The sequence below is a fragment of the Hemitrygon akajei genome, chromosome 7 (assembly GCF_048418815.1).
Source record: "Hemitrygon akajei chromosome 7, sHemAka1.3, whole genome shotgun sequence".
Taxonomy (NCBI): Eukaryota; Metazoa; Chordata; class Chondrichthyes; order Myliobatiformes; family Dasyatidae; genus Hemitrygon; species Hemitrygon akajei.
The window spans coordinates 137,672,016-137,686,298 of record NC_133130.1 but is presented as its reverse complement, the minus strand read 5'-3'; the positions used below and the strand labels follow the sequence as shown (position 1 = coordinate 137,686,298).

Here is a 14,283-nt window from a genome sequence, read left to right as displayed (position 1 = left end):
AGTGGCTACAGGACAACAACTGCCCCCGAACCTGATGGCGTGGGACCCAAGACTTCAGAAACTCCTGCCCATTGGTAGCCACGAGAAGAGAGGGAGACCAGTGAAATTCAGACAGATTGCACCAACTCTGTCTGCTGGCCTCCGTTTTGTGACGACAAGTTAGACTTGCTTCCTGGAAACATGGTATTCATCCCTGGGAAATGGTACAACAGCTGATATCAAGGGATAGGAAACCTTTCCTGCTGATGATGTCCAACTTTTTTATCAGAGTGATTATTGATATACGTGTCTAGTCAATGTCTTCCTGCACCTCATGGGAAATTAGCAATGCTGGCAAATCACAGTGCTGCAATGATATCAAAGTGGATAAGCTTTATGATGTACTAATGGAATGGGATCTGTCAGCTCTCCAGGGGATCCAGGTCATCTAGCTAACTGGATCCCTAATTGGTTCAGTGATGGAAAGCAGAGAATGGGGTGGAGGATTGCTTCACTGATTGGAACTCTAAGACGTGTGGGGTATTGCAGGGATCAGTCGAGGACCTTTGATGTCTGTGATTTACATTAACGACTTGGATGTGAATGAAGGAGGTATAACGAATAAGTTTTCAAATGATATGAAAATTGGTAGCATTGAGGATACTTAGCTGGATAGTCTCAGGCTACTGCAGGGTATGGGCTAGCTGGAGAGCTGGCAAGGGAATGACAAATGGAATTCTGGGAGGTCAAGGGCAAGTCATATAGTCAATGTCAGGATCTGAGGGAGCATTGATGACAGAAGGGACTTGAGTAAGTCTATAGATCTCTGAAAGATGCAGCACAGGACAATGTGACAAAGAAGGCACATGCTTGCCTTCATCAATTGTGGCATACGCATATAAGAACTGGGCCACTGTTGGAGTGTTTAATGCAACTCTGGTTGCCACATCACTGCAAGGATGTGATTTTGCTGCCAAGGGTCAGACGACTCACTGGGATTGGAGCTTTTCAGTTCAGTTACAAGGTGAGAATGGACAGGCTGGGCTTGTTGTCCCTGGAGCCGTGGAAGCTGAAGAATGACCTGACAGAGGTGAGGGGCAGAGATACGGTACAGTAGAGAATAAAAATCTTATCCCCATGTTGGGGTGAGACAAGAAGGCAAATATACAAGGTAAGAAATTGGAAGTTCAGTGAGGACCTGAGGGGTAATTGTTCCAAGGTGATGCTGTTTGGAGAACACACTGCCTGAAAATGTGGGAAGCAGAGATTCTCACAACTCTGAAGAAACATCCAAACAAGTTCTTGAATCACCAAGGCCAAGGGCCTCAGAGTCAGGGAGTTTAACAAGCATACAAACAGGCTTTTAGGCCCAGCTTGTCTATGAAGAAACAAAAACAAGAGAAAATCTGCAGATGCTGAAAATCAAAGTTACACACACAAAATGCTCGAGGAACTCAGCAGGCCAGGTAGCATCTATGGAAAAGAGTAAACAGTCAATGTTTTGGGCCAAGACCCTTCACCAGGACTGGAAAAAAAAAGAGTTGAGAAGTCAGAGTAAGAAGGTGGGGGAGGAGAGGAAGAAGTACTAGGTAGGAGGTGATAGGTGAAACTGGGAGAGGGGAAGAGGGGTGAAGTAAAGAGCTGGGAAGTCGATTGGCAAAAGGGATAAAGGACTGGAGAAAGGGGAATTGGATAGGAGCGGACAGAAGGCCATCGAAGAAAGGGAAGGGGGAGGAGCACCAGAGGGAGGTGATGGGCAGGTAAAGAAATAAAGTGAGAGAGGGAAATGGGAATGGGGAATGGTGAAGGAGTGGGGGACATTACTGGAAGTTCAAGAAGTTGATGTTCATGCCATCAGGTTGGAGGCTATTCAGATATTGCTCCTCCAGAGTGTGGCCTCATCATGGCAGCAGAGGAGGCCATGGACTGACATATCGACATTGTACTTCTTCCTGCCCCTCTCCCAACTGCAAACTCTGACTTCTCATCTTGTTTGTCCAGGACTGGATTTTGTCTGTATTTCTTATCCATGAAGAACCTACTTATCCCATCTGCCTGCATTAATTCCAGATCTCCCTATAGCTTGCTCATTCAAGTGCCTGGCCAGGTGCATCTTAAATGCCATTAATATTCCTGCCTTCACCATCTCCTCTGGTTGCTCTTTCCAGATACCACCTACTCAGTGTTCGAAAAATGTACCTCTCAGATCACTCTGCAACCACCTCCTTTTCAGCTTAAACCTACAGTATGTCCTCTAGTTTTAGACAGCACCACCATGGGAAACAAAAGACTAACTATAGTCTCATAATTTTATGTGCAGTACCTCTGTCTCACCTCATTGATCCAGGGGAAGCCAACAGTCTGCCCGGTCGCTTCTGATAACTCAAGCCCTCCCTTCCACCCAGTGGGGTGCTGTTTCCACGCTCACTTTCAACCTGCCAGATTTATGGAGATTTTATGCTGCAGCTTAGTGAGGCATTTAATTACTAACTTAATTATTTTGGCACACCACCATTTCCCAAGAGTCTGTTCCTCAACTGTACTATTCTGGAAAAAAAAGTGAATCAAAAGTACATTGTGATAATAACATCCAATAGTGGAAAATCTGCCAGTGTGGTCGTACCAAAGTCCTGAGCAAGCTGGATGGTCATAACGCAGAATCTTTAATGGTCAGCACCTATGTATTTCAGATTGTAACGTGGGACATAAAGACAGCTTGTATCTGAAGTATTTTGGTTAATGCAATGGAAGTAACAATGGAAACGTTACCTTCTCTCCTTTTGGTCCCAGTTCTCCTGAGTCACCTCTGGGCCCCATTTCTCCCTGTCAAGCAGAAATAGTCTGTTAGGAATTCAGGAGTTATGAAGTAATGTGAATTTAAATCAGGCTTTGGTTCTTAATGTAATATGCAAGCAGTAATGACTCGAAGTTAAAAGGTCTGCTTTACAAACGAACAGCACTATCTAAAGGGTACAGGCTGCTGGCCCACTTCAAGGGGCTGGCTGCTCAACTGATCTGGTTTGTAAAGTGAGATGACCATGAGACCTTCTTGCATGCATCAGCTAAACAAGACCTGTATCACCTGTATCAAACCAGGAAACAGGGACAAAGTTATTCTGTACCATTGTGACCAAGTTCAAGGAAGCTTGTATACTAGATTGAGATTATCACTTAGCACATCAAATATGGTTGCAGGAATAGCTGATCTATCAACAATTCAGATGTCTGTGTACTCAGAGTTATCCCTTACAATATTAATTTTGAGTGTCTGTTTCTCTGTCCTCAGAAGCTTTTATTTCATCTGCGTGAATTTGAACTTTCAGAGATATTTCCCATTGTAGATAAGTAATTCACTGTTAGGCTCAGTGTTGAAGTAAATAATGCTAATGCAACTGTTGAAATTGTATTAAATCACCTTTGATCTTTAGAGTTTAAAGTGTGATATACTTAGTGTTTGGGGGTCTCTACTGAGAGGGTCTCCAGGATTCCTGTTCGCTATGATGAATAAAGGCTTTTATATCACCACCTTCAGCGTCTTTCTGGTGACTAACATCAGTCACAACGTAGGCAATGAACTATCTAGCTCTCCTGGAGCTAATTTTACTTGTAGCGTCATGTTTCAGTTTGATGATTAAAATTCGCAACACATTTAACATTCATTTATTCTCTCAGTGGCAGAGTCACAAAGTCAATCAGCATGGAAACGGCCCCTTTGTCCCAGACAGCCTGTTCTGACGGTGTTGCTCAGCGAGCTAGCCCCATCTGTCTGCATTTGGCCCATAGCCCTCTGAACCCGTGCCATCTATGTATTCATGTAGAAGCCTAATGTTGCTAATGTGCCCGGATCAGCCACTATTTCCGAAACCTCATTCCAAATGCACACCAGCTTTTGCATGAAAACGCTTCCCCTGATATCCCTTTTAAATAGTATCCCCTTCATAAAAGATAATCTAATGTTGCACTCTTCCTCCGAGATTTCTCATAATGTCAGTTTTGCCAAATATTCCTTATCATTACCTTGATTCCAGGTTCTCCTCTCTCTCCTGGGGGACCTGGTATCCCTTCATCTCCTTGTTCTCCCTTGGTCCCTTTAGGCCCAGGTATTCCAAGTTGCCCACGATCACCCTTCAAAGACAAATCATAATTCTGAGGTGATGTTAAAACAAGTAGAAGTGCAGAGATAAAATACACATCCGTGAATTTTGCAATTTTTAGGGCAAAAGGAACTGGCTTCAGTTGAGCGAAGGGGTTTTGTTGAAGTTTTCATCGCTACCCTAACGCAAAGAAACGAAACTTCTGGGCTAAGAGACTGCAGGTACTGGAATATGTTGTTTATTTTCAAGCGATCGAACATTTGAAAGCAGAATCGGTGGAAGAGCTGGTCTGCAGGGTTTCACCTTCAGTCTCGCATGAATACCAGCGTCCCAATGGCTCTTCTGTTCCCTTGGGCATTGCACCTGACCCCTTATTCCCCGGGTGGCTGTAACAGGCAACGGCACAAAATGCGGTAGGTGCAGGTTGTGCAGCTCCTCCGCTATCCTGCAACTCACTACTGAGGCACTCTTGCAGTACTTGGTGTTCTTAATATCCAGTGTGTCTTGCAATCATGATAAATACGCAAAGGATGAACAATCACACCATTATTTGGAGCCGGAGTGGCTGCTGCAACTGGGCACGACACCATCTTGATTCTAACATCAACACTCTCTGTGAAGTGTGGGGAGGGTCAATGCTTCTGCTGCCGTTTGTGAGTGGGGTTAGGGGTTCCGATGTTTCTGTCATTCGTTCTTTGGGGATCTCCTGTTTTGTGGATGTCTGCGACAAGTAAGAATCCCAGGTTGTATTCTGTGTTGGTACTCTGATATTTGAATGGTGCAGAGTTTGAGGAACCATCAGTCAAGGACTGGGCCACCCACCATTTCAGCACTGAAATGTCGGAGTTTTCAAATGCCACTAAGTTTTAAAGGCAGGGCGATACTGGTTTCCCCACAGCAGAGGTGACCTGAGAACCCCCTACTGGGGTTGCCAAGAACACGCAGCCTGGGCCGTAACCGTTAGAATAAACAGTATACAACTGGAAGGCTTAACTGCAATGAAACAGAGCTCTCTTCGGGAGTCAATGGTTCCCATGTCAGGCCACCGTTCCAATTCCAATTCCTGAGGGAATGAGGGTGGATCTAATGTCACACAAGCCCTCAGTACCTCTGCCTGACTGGAAACATTAGATCCCCTTCAGCCACAACATGGATGTGGAAAGCAGAAGAGAATGGGAAAAAGTTTCATGCAATACATATCCTTAGTTGGCATCCACACTTCCAACTTTTGGAATAATACAGTTATACAGCATGGACATTGACCCTTCAGCCTACCCAGTCCACACTGTCCCTCCATGTACCTATCCCAGTGCTTCTTAAATGATACTGTTGTACCTGGCTCAACCACTTCCTTTGGCAGCTCATTCCATATACCTGTACTCACCAACTTCTTTGTGAAGGAGTTGCCCCTCGGGTTCTTTTTCCACCGGTCCCCTCTCACACTACGCCCTCTAGTTATACACTCACTTAATCTGGGGGAGATGGATTGTTACTTTCCAAAATATCTCTGTCCCTCATAACCTTAGACACTTTTCTAAGTTTGGCCCTCATTGTAAGGAACAAAAGCATAGCCTAACCTAACCTGAGATTTCTGGGGATCTCTGGCCTGTTGTGTTCAAAATTCACTGTCTGACTTGAATTGATCAAGAAAATACCATACAACGAACAAGGCTAATCACAATTGACACCAAGACATTGGGAGCCTTCGTGCCCCTGAGTCAGCTGAAGCCCACTATGAAGAGTACTGGCATGTAGATCGCAGTCCTTTGGCTTTGAGTCTGCCATTGGGTCTGAGAGGGTGTGAGAGACCCCAGTCATTGTGTGGGGTGTGGGATGTTAATACACTTTGCCTTAATAGGGTCCACGCACCATTGGATGGTGTAGCTGTGATTCAGACTGTGAAAAGGGAATTCTGCAGCAGAGGCCACTCTATGGACCCCTTTACACATTGCACTGCTGAGCAAGGGAAGTAGTTACAAACACAAAGCCAACAATCACCACAGGTATACACAGAAATCAAGCCCACAGTTCTCCACTCTGAGTACCAACCTGTCCTCCCTTTATTCCCACAGGGCCTTCTTCACCCACACTACCAGGTCCACCCTGTGGGAAGAGAAACTGTTAGTGCGGCAACAAGATAACCTTCTGTGAACACAGGTTACGGGTTAAGAACTCGGCAGAGCGTGTAGGGATGTTACGGTACAGAGTGAGGAAAGTTTCTGCTCCCTCAGGTACAGACAGCACTGTTGGCTGCCTGGCGACACAGTATAAGACCTCGAGGAAATCTGCAGACGCTGGAAATTCAAGCAACACACACAAAATGCCGGTGGAACACAGCAGGCCAGGCAGCATCTATAGGGAGAAGCACAGTCGACATTTCAGGCTGAGACCCTTCGTCAGGACTAACTGAAAGAAAAGATAGGAAGAGATTTGAAAGTAGGAGGGGGAGGGGAAAATCTGAAATGATAGGAGAAGACAGGAGTGGGTGGGATGAAACTAAGAGCTGGAAAGGTTATTGGCAAAAGGGATACAGAGCTAGAGAAGGGAAAGGATCATGGGATGGGAGGCCTAGGGAGAAAGAAAGGGGGAGGGGAGCACCAGAGAGAGATGGAGAGCAGGCAATGAGTGATTGTGAGAGGGACAGAGAGAGGAAAAAAAAGGAGGGGGGAATTAAATGAATAAATAAGGGATGGGGTAAGAAGGGGAGGAGGGGCATTAACGGAAGTTAGAGAATTCAATGTTCATGCCATCAGGTTGGAGGCTACCCAGCCGGTATATAAGGTGTTGTTCCTCCAACCTGAGTGTGGCTTCAATCTTGACAGTAGAGGAGGCCATGGATAGGCATATCAGAATGGGAATGGGACGTGGAATTAAAATGTGTGGCCACTGGGAGATCCTGCTTTCTCTGGTGGACCGAGTGTAGGTGTTCAGCGAAACGGTCTCCCAGTCTGCGTCGGGTCTCACCAATATATAAAAGGCCACACCGGGAGCACCGGACGCAGTATACCACACCAGCCGACTCACAGGTGAAGTGTTGCCTCACCTGGAAGGACTGTCTGGGGCCCTGAATGGTGGTGAGGGAGGAAGTGTAAGGGCAGGTGTAGCACTTGTTCTGCTTACAAGGATCAGTGCCAGGAGGGAGACTGGTGGGAAGGGATGGGGGGGGGGGGGACACGAGTGGACAAGGGAGTCGCACAGGGAGCGATCCCTGCAAAAAGCAGAAAGGGGGAGGAGGGAAAGATGCGCTTGGTAGTGAGATCCAGTTGGAGGTGGCGAAAGTTATGGAGGATTATATGTTGGACTCGGAGGCTGGTGGGGTGGTAGGTGAGGACAAGGGGAACCCTATCCCGAGTGGGGTGGTGGGCGGATGGGGTGAGGGCAGATGTGCATGAAATGGGAGAGATGCGTTTGAGAGCAGAGTTGATGGTGGAGGAAGGGAAGCCCCTTTGTTTAAAAAAGGAAGACATCTCCTTCAAGTCTCAGCTTGCTCCTGCCCCACTGAACTCATTTCTGCATACCTTGACGGTGTTTTAACCCCCCTTGTTCAATCCCTTCCCACCTATGTTCGTGACACTTCTCACACTTTGAATTTTTTCTTTTTTTTTGTAATTTATTTTTAAGTTCCCTGGCCCCCACCACCTTATTTTCACCATGGATGTCCAGTCCCTATATACCTCCATCCCCCACCGGGAAGGTCTCAAAGCTCTCCGCTACTTTTTGGATTTCAGACCTAACCAATTCCCCTCTACCACCACTCTCCTCCGTCTAGCGGAATTAGTTCTTACTCTCAATAATTTCTCCTTTGGCTCCTCCCACTTCCTCCAAACCAAAGGTGTAGCCATGGGCAGCTGCATGGGTCCCAGCTATGCCTGCCTTTTTGTTGGCTTTGTGGAACAGTCCATGTTCCAAGTCTATACGGGTATCTGTCCCCCTCTTTTCCTTCGCTACATTGACGACTGCATTGGCGCTACCTCCTGCACGCATGCTGAGCACGTTGATTTCATTAACTTTGCCTCCAACTTTCATTTTGCCCTCAAATTTACCTGGTCCATTTCTGACACCTCCCTCCCCTTTCTTGATCTTTCTGTCTCCATCTCGGGAGACAGCTTATCTACTGATATCTACTATAAGCCTACAGACTCTCACAGCTACCTGGACTATTCCTCTTCCCACGCTATCTCTTGCAAAAATGCTATTCCTTTCTTGCAATTCCTCCATCTCCGCCGCTTGGAAATGTCTTTCTTTTTTAAACAAAGGGGCTTCCCTTCCTCCACCATCAACTCTGCTCTTAAATGCATCTCTCCCATTTCACGCACATCTGCCCTCACCCCAACCGCCCACCACCCCACTCGAGATAGGGTTCCCCTTGTCCTCACCTACCACCTCACCAGCCTCCGGGTCCAACGTATAATTCTCCGTAATTTCCGCCACCTCCAACAGGATCCCACTACTAAGCACATCTTTCCCTTCCCCTCTTTCTGCTTTCCACAGGGATCGCTCCCTAATCGACTCCCTTGTCCATTCGTCCCCCCATCCCTTCCCACCGATCTCCCTCCTGGCACTTATCCTTGTAAGTGGAACAAGAGCTACACCTGCCCTTTACACTTCCTCCCTCACCACCATTCGGGGCCCCAGATAGTCCTTCCAGGTGAGGCGACACTTCACCTGTGAGTCAGCTGGTGTGGTATACTGTGTCCGGTGCTCCCGGTGTGGCCTTTTATATATTGGTGAGACCCGACGCAGACTGGGAGACCGTTTCGCTGAACACCTATGCTCTGTCCGCCAGGAAAAGCAGGATCTCCCAGTGGCCACACATTTTAATTCCACGTCCCATTCCCATTCTGATATGCCTATACATGGCCTCCTCTACTGTCAAGATGAAGCCACACTCAGGTTGGAGGAACACCTTATATTCCGTCTGGGTAGTCTCCAACCTGATGGCATGAACATTGATTTCTCTAACTTCCGTTAATGCCCCTCCCCTTCTTACCCCGTCCCTTATTTATTTATTTAATTCCCTCCCCCCCCCTTTTTCTTTTCTCTCTCTGCCCCTCTCACAATCACTCCTTGCCTGCTCTCCATCTCCCTCTGGTGCTCCCCTCCCCCTTTCTTTCTCCCGAGGCCTCCCGTCCCATGATCCTCTCCCTTCTCCAGCTCTGTATCCCTTTTGCCAATCACCTTTCCAGCTCTTAGCTTCACCCCACCCCCTCCGGTCTTCTCCTATCATTTCAGATTTCCCCCTCCACCTCCTACTTTCAAATCTCTTACTATCTTTTCTTTCAGTTAGTTCTGACGAAGGGTCTCGGCCCGAAACATTGACAATGATTCTCCTATAGATGCTGCCTGTCCTGCTGTGTTCCACCAGCATTTTGTGTACGTTGCCAGAATACAACCTCTCACACTCACGGTCACTGAGCTCCTGCCTTAGGTCAGAGGCAAGGTATAGTATGGAGGCTCCAACGAGAACTGAAAGAGGCTGCAGAGGGTTGTGGATTCAACCAGGACCATCATGGGCACAGACCTCCCCATCATCAAAAGGAATCATCCATCAGTAAGGAACCTCACCACCAGGGACATGCCCTCTTCTCATTACTAGCGTCAGGGAGGAGGTACAGGAGTCTGAAGACACACACTCAGTGATTCTGGAACAGCCTTCTCCCCTCTGCCATCAGATTTCTGAACGGCCCATGAACCTGTGAATGCTACTTCATTACTGATTTTTGCGTAATTTATTATCTATGTAACTTATCATAATTTTAGTGTCTTGCATTGTAACAACAAATTTCATGAAATGCAGTATGTCAGTGACAATAAACTTGATCCTGGATATGATTTAATATTTTTGATATTGCTATCAAGTTTGCTGATCTTATAAGCTGCTATTGTATTTTAAGGAAGCCCATTCCCAAACCCTGCTGAGGGGGGTCAGCTCAGTAAAGGGATTGTTATTCACTTCTTACAACTGACTGTTTCAGATTTCCATTTCCAATTCACAGCCAACAGATGTGTCATTGTAAATACTGAACTGGTAGACAGCCTCTCAAGCACAAAAGCAGAAAGCAAAACAACGTTCCCAGGTTTACTGAAACTTCATTAACTGAAGCAAGGAATGTTCTCTCTCTCTGCTGAGGCTGCCTGACCTGCTGGGTATTTCCAGCGCTTTGTGTCTGACAAAACATTCCAGCATTGGCTTCAGGATGGTAACAACCCTCAGTAACATAGTACACACACAAAAACAAACTTCACTTACTCTCAATTCAACAGATAAGTCGCTCATTTTATATCCTGCATGACAGTCAATGGCCAAGTACAGCCATAACAAGTGACAATATTATCTACAAAGATGTGAGAGATTTCCTATTGACACTCAAAGAAAGGATGGAAAGAATTAGCATTTTTAAACTCGTCCATGGCTATTTGTTCACAAGGGGGGAGGTAGTGAGCTGAAATCAATCCTACAGAATTGTGACCAAACATTTTAATTCCAATTCCCATTCCCGTTCCAACCTGTCGGTCCATGGCCTGAGGCCATCCACAGGGTAGAGGAGCAACACCTTACATTCTGTCTGCGTAGCCTCCAAGCTGACAGCATGGATATTAATTTCTTCTTCCAGTAAACAAATTCCACTCCCCCAACTGACCTTTTACCTCTTCTTACCTGCCCATTACTTCCCCCTGAGTCCCCTTCTCTTCTCCTATGGTCCATTCTCCTCTCCTACTACATTCCTTCTTCTCCAGCCCTTGACCTTTCCCACCCACCTGGCTTCAACAATCACCTTCCAGCCAGCCTCCTTCTCCTGTCCCCCCACCTTTTTATTCCAGCATCTTCCCTCTTCCTCCTCAGTCCTGAAGAAAGGTCTGGGCCTGGAATGCTGGCTATCTACTCACTTCCACAGATGCTGCCTGACCTGCTAAATTCCTCCAGCTTTTTGTGTGTGTTGCTTTGGACTGCCAGCACCTGCAGACTTCCTCGTGTTCAGTCCTACAGTGATGTTCTGGCATTTTGACCGAGTAGTGAGGGAAGATATTGTACGGCTTGGAGCAGTTTGCTAAGATGGTGGAGTTCCCCTGGACCCGCTGGCCTTGCCCTTCCCATTTGTGGTGGTCACAGGCTAACAGGATCAGCTGAAGCAACATTAATAAATTGTGGGTGTCGTTTCCTACAATGAAGGGAATGAATTGCCTGCAAGAAAATGTATCTCAGAGTTGTACGTATACATGTACTTTGATAGTAAATTTAGTTTGAATTTGAAAGTTGTTCAAACTTCAATGCAGGTCAACGTAGAGTATTCCATCAGAACTTTGGTGCTGTAGAGATGCTTTAGGGAGATGGTTAGATCAGCAGCCTCTGAGTACTATTTTACCTGTAACATTTAGAATAAAATTTAAGCGAACATTGACAGGATATTCAGTGATGGTAAAACACAAGCAAATAACGCATGTACAGTAATTCATGAACTGCCATCTCTCTATCCATTTGCAATGGGAAATAATCAAACCGGAAGTCATATTACCTGCTCACCATCCAGCCCTGCTACACCAACACCTCCCAATGGACCAGTTTCACCCTACAGGGAAAGAAAAGCGTTTGCAACTTGAGTAACTGATCATTTTAAAATGGTGGTGCTCTTTGCAAGTCGCTGAAAGCTGCAGCTCTATAGAGCTGAAGAGCCCACACCTGCTACATAACAACGCACTTCCAGAGATGTTTGTGTCCATCATTTTCATAGAGTCATAAAGCACAGGCCCTTCAGCCCATCTAGTCCATGCCAAACTGTTATTCTGCCTCGTCCCATTGACCCACCCCTGGATCTTAGCCTTCCATACCTCTCCCGTCTATGTACTTATCCAAACTCTTGTTAAATATTGCAATTGAACCTGCATCCACCACTTTCACTGGTAGCTCACAAGATTCCCCGTAAACATTTCACCTTTCACCCTTAACCTACAATATGACCTCTAGTTCTCATCTGACCCAACAATGGCTTTACAACTTCAGTGGAAACTGCCTACTTGCAGTTACCCTATCTACACCCCTCAAATCTCCCTTCTTTATTCTACACTCCAGGGAATAAAGTCCTGACGTATTCAACTTTTCCCTATAACTCAGGCCCTCAAGTCCTGGCAAAATCCTTGTAAATTGTAAATTGCCAACACTTTACCTTTTCTCCCTTCTGTCCAGAGAGTCCTTCAGGTCCAATGGCTCCTTCCTTTCCCTAAAAAAATCCCAAGGCACAGTTAATGGAGATTACCTGCCAATGAATTTAGCACTTTAAGATAAGGGTAAGGGCATTGGAAAGCTGGGATAAAACATACACTGTGTCACAAAACAACCTAACAGTCAATGATAACAAATCTGATACTGACTTCTGAGCTGACGACGAGTTTTCTCTTTTCCCCTGTCTGAGTAAGGGTCTTTGACCTGCAAAGTTAACCACGTATCTCTCTCCACAGATGTTGTCTGACCTGATGAGCGCTTTCAGCATTTTCAGTTTTTATTAATTTCATAGCACCTTCATTTTTAATTAACCACTCAGTCAATGGCTCCCTCTGTGCTTTCATGGATAATAGAAAACCAGTTCTTCTCCTACCTATGGTTTGACACAACCATCTCCTCTTGTGTTGGAGTGAAATACAACAACGGCTTTACAAAATCTCAGAGAATAAATCAAAACCAAGGAGTTATGAGTTTTGTTCACCGCAGAGTTTCCCCATACCGAGATGGTTTAGTGGCCGATACACACCCTAATGCTTTAGCAAAGTTTTATCCTGAGAGCAGTATTAATAGATGCATTGCTAAAAGTGAGCAGAAGCTCGATAACACTGTCACCTATTACGCTGACGTCTCAGCAGTATTTCCAGCGAAGCACTGCAGAGAGGACGTCATCACGTTCCAGTACTGGCTGCATTTTAACATGAAGTACAGCAGCAGTCAGATGCTGTGGAGTCAGAAACAAAGTCCCAGTGTATGCATCCCTGGGTGAGCACAGCTCCAGACGCAGTTCTGTGTCCACACAGTCCCAGCTACCGTGACCCATTCACTTCAAAAGGGCAGCTGGTCTTCAACAGAAAGATGTTCATCTGGAAGCCTCCTATTCACTACGCTTCAGACTTACATTTTAATTAATTTAACGGTCATTTACTGTGCTTTAAATTATATTATTTACCTTGGTAACATCCGGAATTAGTTAAATAAATTGCTACTGTTTTGGGAGCAGATGATACGGGGAAGTGTTGAACTGGTGGAGGGGGAGTTTTGATGTTCTTGGGCAGGAACTAGGGAGTGTAAATTGGGAAGAGAAGTATTGAGAGAAATGCACAGTGGAAATGTGGTGGTGGTTTAGGGAGCACACGCTCGGGGTTTCTTGATGTTTGTTCCACTGAGGCAGGGAATGGATGGTGCTGTGAAGGAACCACGGTTTACAAGAGATGTGCAACATCCAGTGAAAAGGAAGAAGGAAGAATACTTAGGGTTTAGGAAGCAAGCATCAGACAGAGCTCCTGAGAGTTATGAGGACGCAGGACAGATCTTATGAAGGTACCTAGGGATGACTTGATAGAAATGTATTAAATGCTAAGAGTCCTACTGAAGGGTTTTGGCCAGAAACGCTAACTGTACATTTTTTCCATAGATCTCGCCTGGCCTGCTGAGTTCCTCCAGCATTTTGTGTGTATTACATCGACGGAGTGGACAGCCTTTCTCTCAGGGTGGCAATGGCAAATGCGAGAGGGCATAATTTTAAGGTGATTGGTGGAGACGTATGGGGGGAGTATCAGAGGTATGTTTCCAACACAGAGAATGGTGGGAGAGTGGAATGTACTGCAGGGGTGATGGTAGAGACAGATACATTAGGGAAATTTAAGGAACTCTTAAATAAGCACAAGTATGAAAGAAAGTGGAAGGGAAACATATTGTCTTATGTTCTGTGTATCCAAACATATGATGTATCTAAGAGGGGAGCAGACCTCTGTCAGTGGTCAGAGTTGTGCTGGGGAGGCCGGGTGACATTCACTGCCCAGTCATTGATTTGGTTGGTGGACTTCTGTGGATTCCAGGAAAGTGGGAGTTGCACGGGCACAGCAGGTTGGTACCTCTATGGGGAGAGTACAGGTGCTGGGATACATCTCTCCGAGCACAATCCAGCCCATTACGTTAATAAACCACAAAGAGAAAGTTTCTCAAAATCTGTGTGTCCTCAGCGATTCCAGA

The 14,283-nt window shown here is 46.0% G+C and overlaps 1 protein-coding gene across 1 annotated transcript in view; it reads right to left on the bottom strand.

The window, feature by feature from the left end:
* Nucleotides 1-14,283, bottom strand: part of LOC140730960 (uncharacterized) — a 405,020-nt gene that overhangs the window by 82,401 nt on the left and 308,336 nt on the right. The window contains exons 39-43 of the mRNA XM_073052071.1: nt 12,236-12,289; nt 11,588-11,641; nt 6,123-6,176; nt 3,997-4,104; nt 2,749-2,802 (exon numbers count right to left, since the gene is read on the bottom strand). Of these exons, the coding sequence (XP_072908172.1) occupies nt 2,749-2,802; nt 3,997-4,104; nt 6,123-6,176; nt 11,588-11,641; nt 12,236-12,289 (324 nt within the window). The remainder of the gene's footprint in view (nt 1-2,748; nt 2,803-3,996; nt 4,105-6,122; nt 6,177-11,587; nt 11,642-12,235; nt 12,290-14,283) is intronic.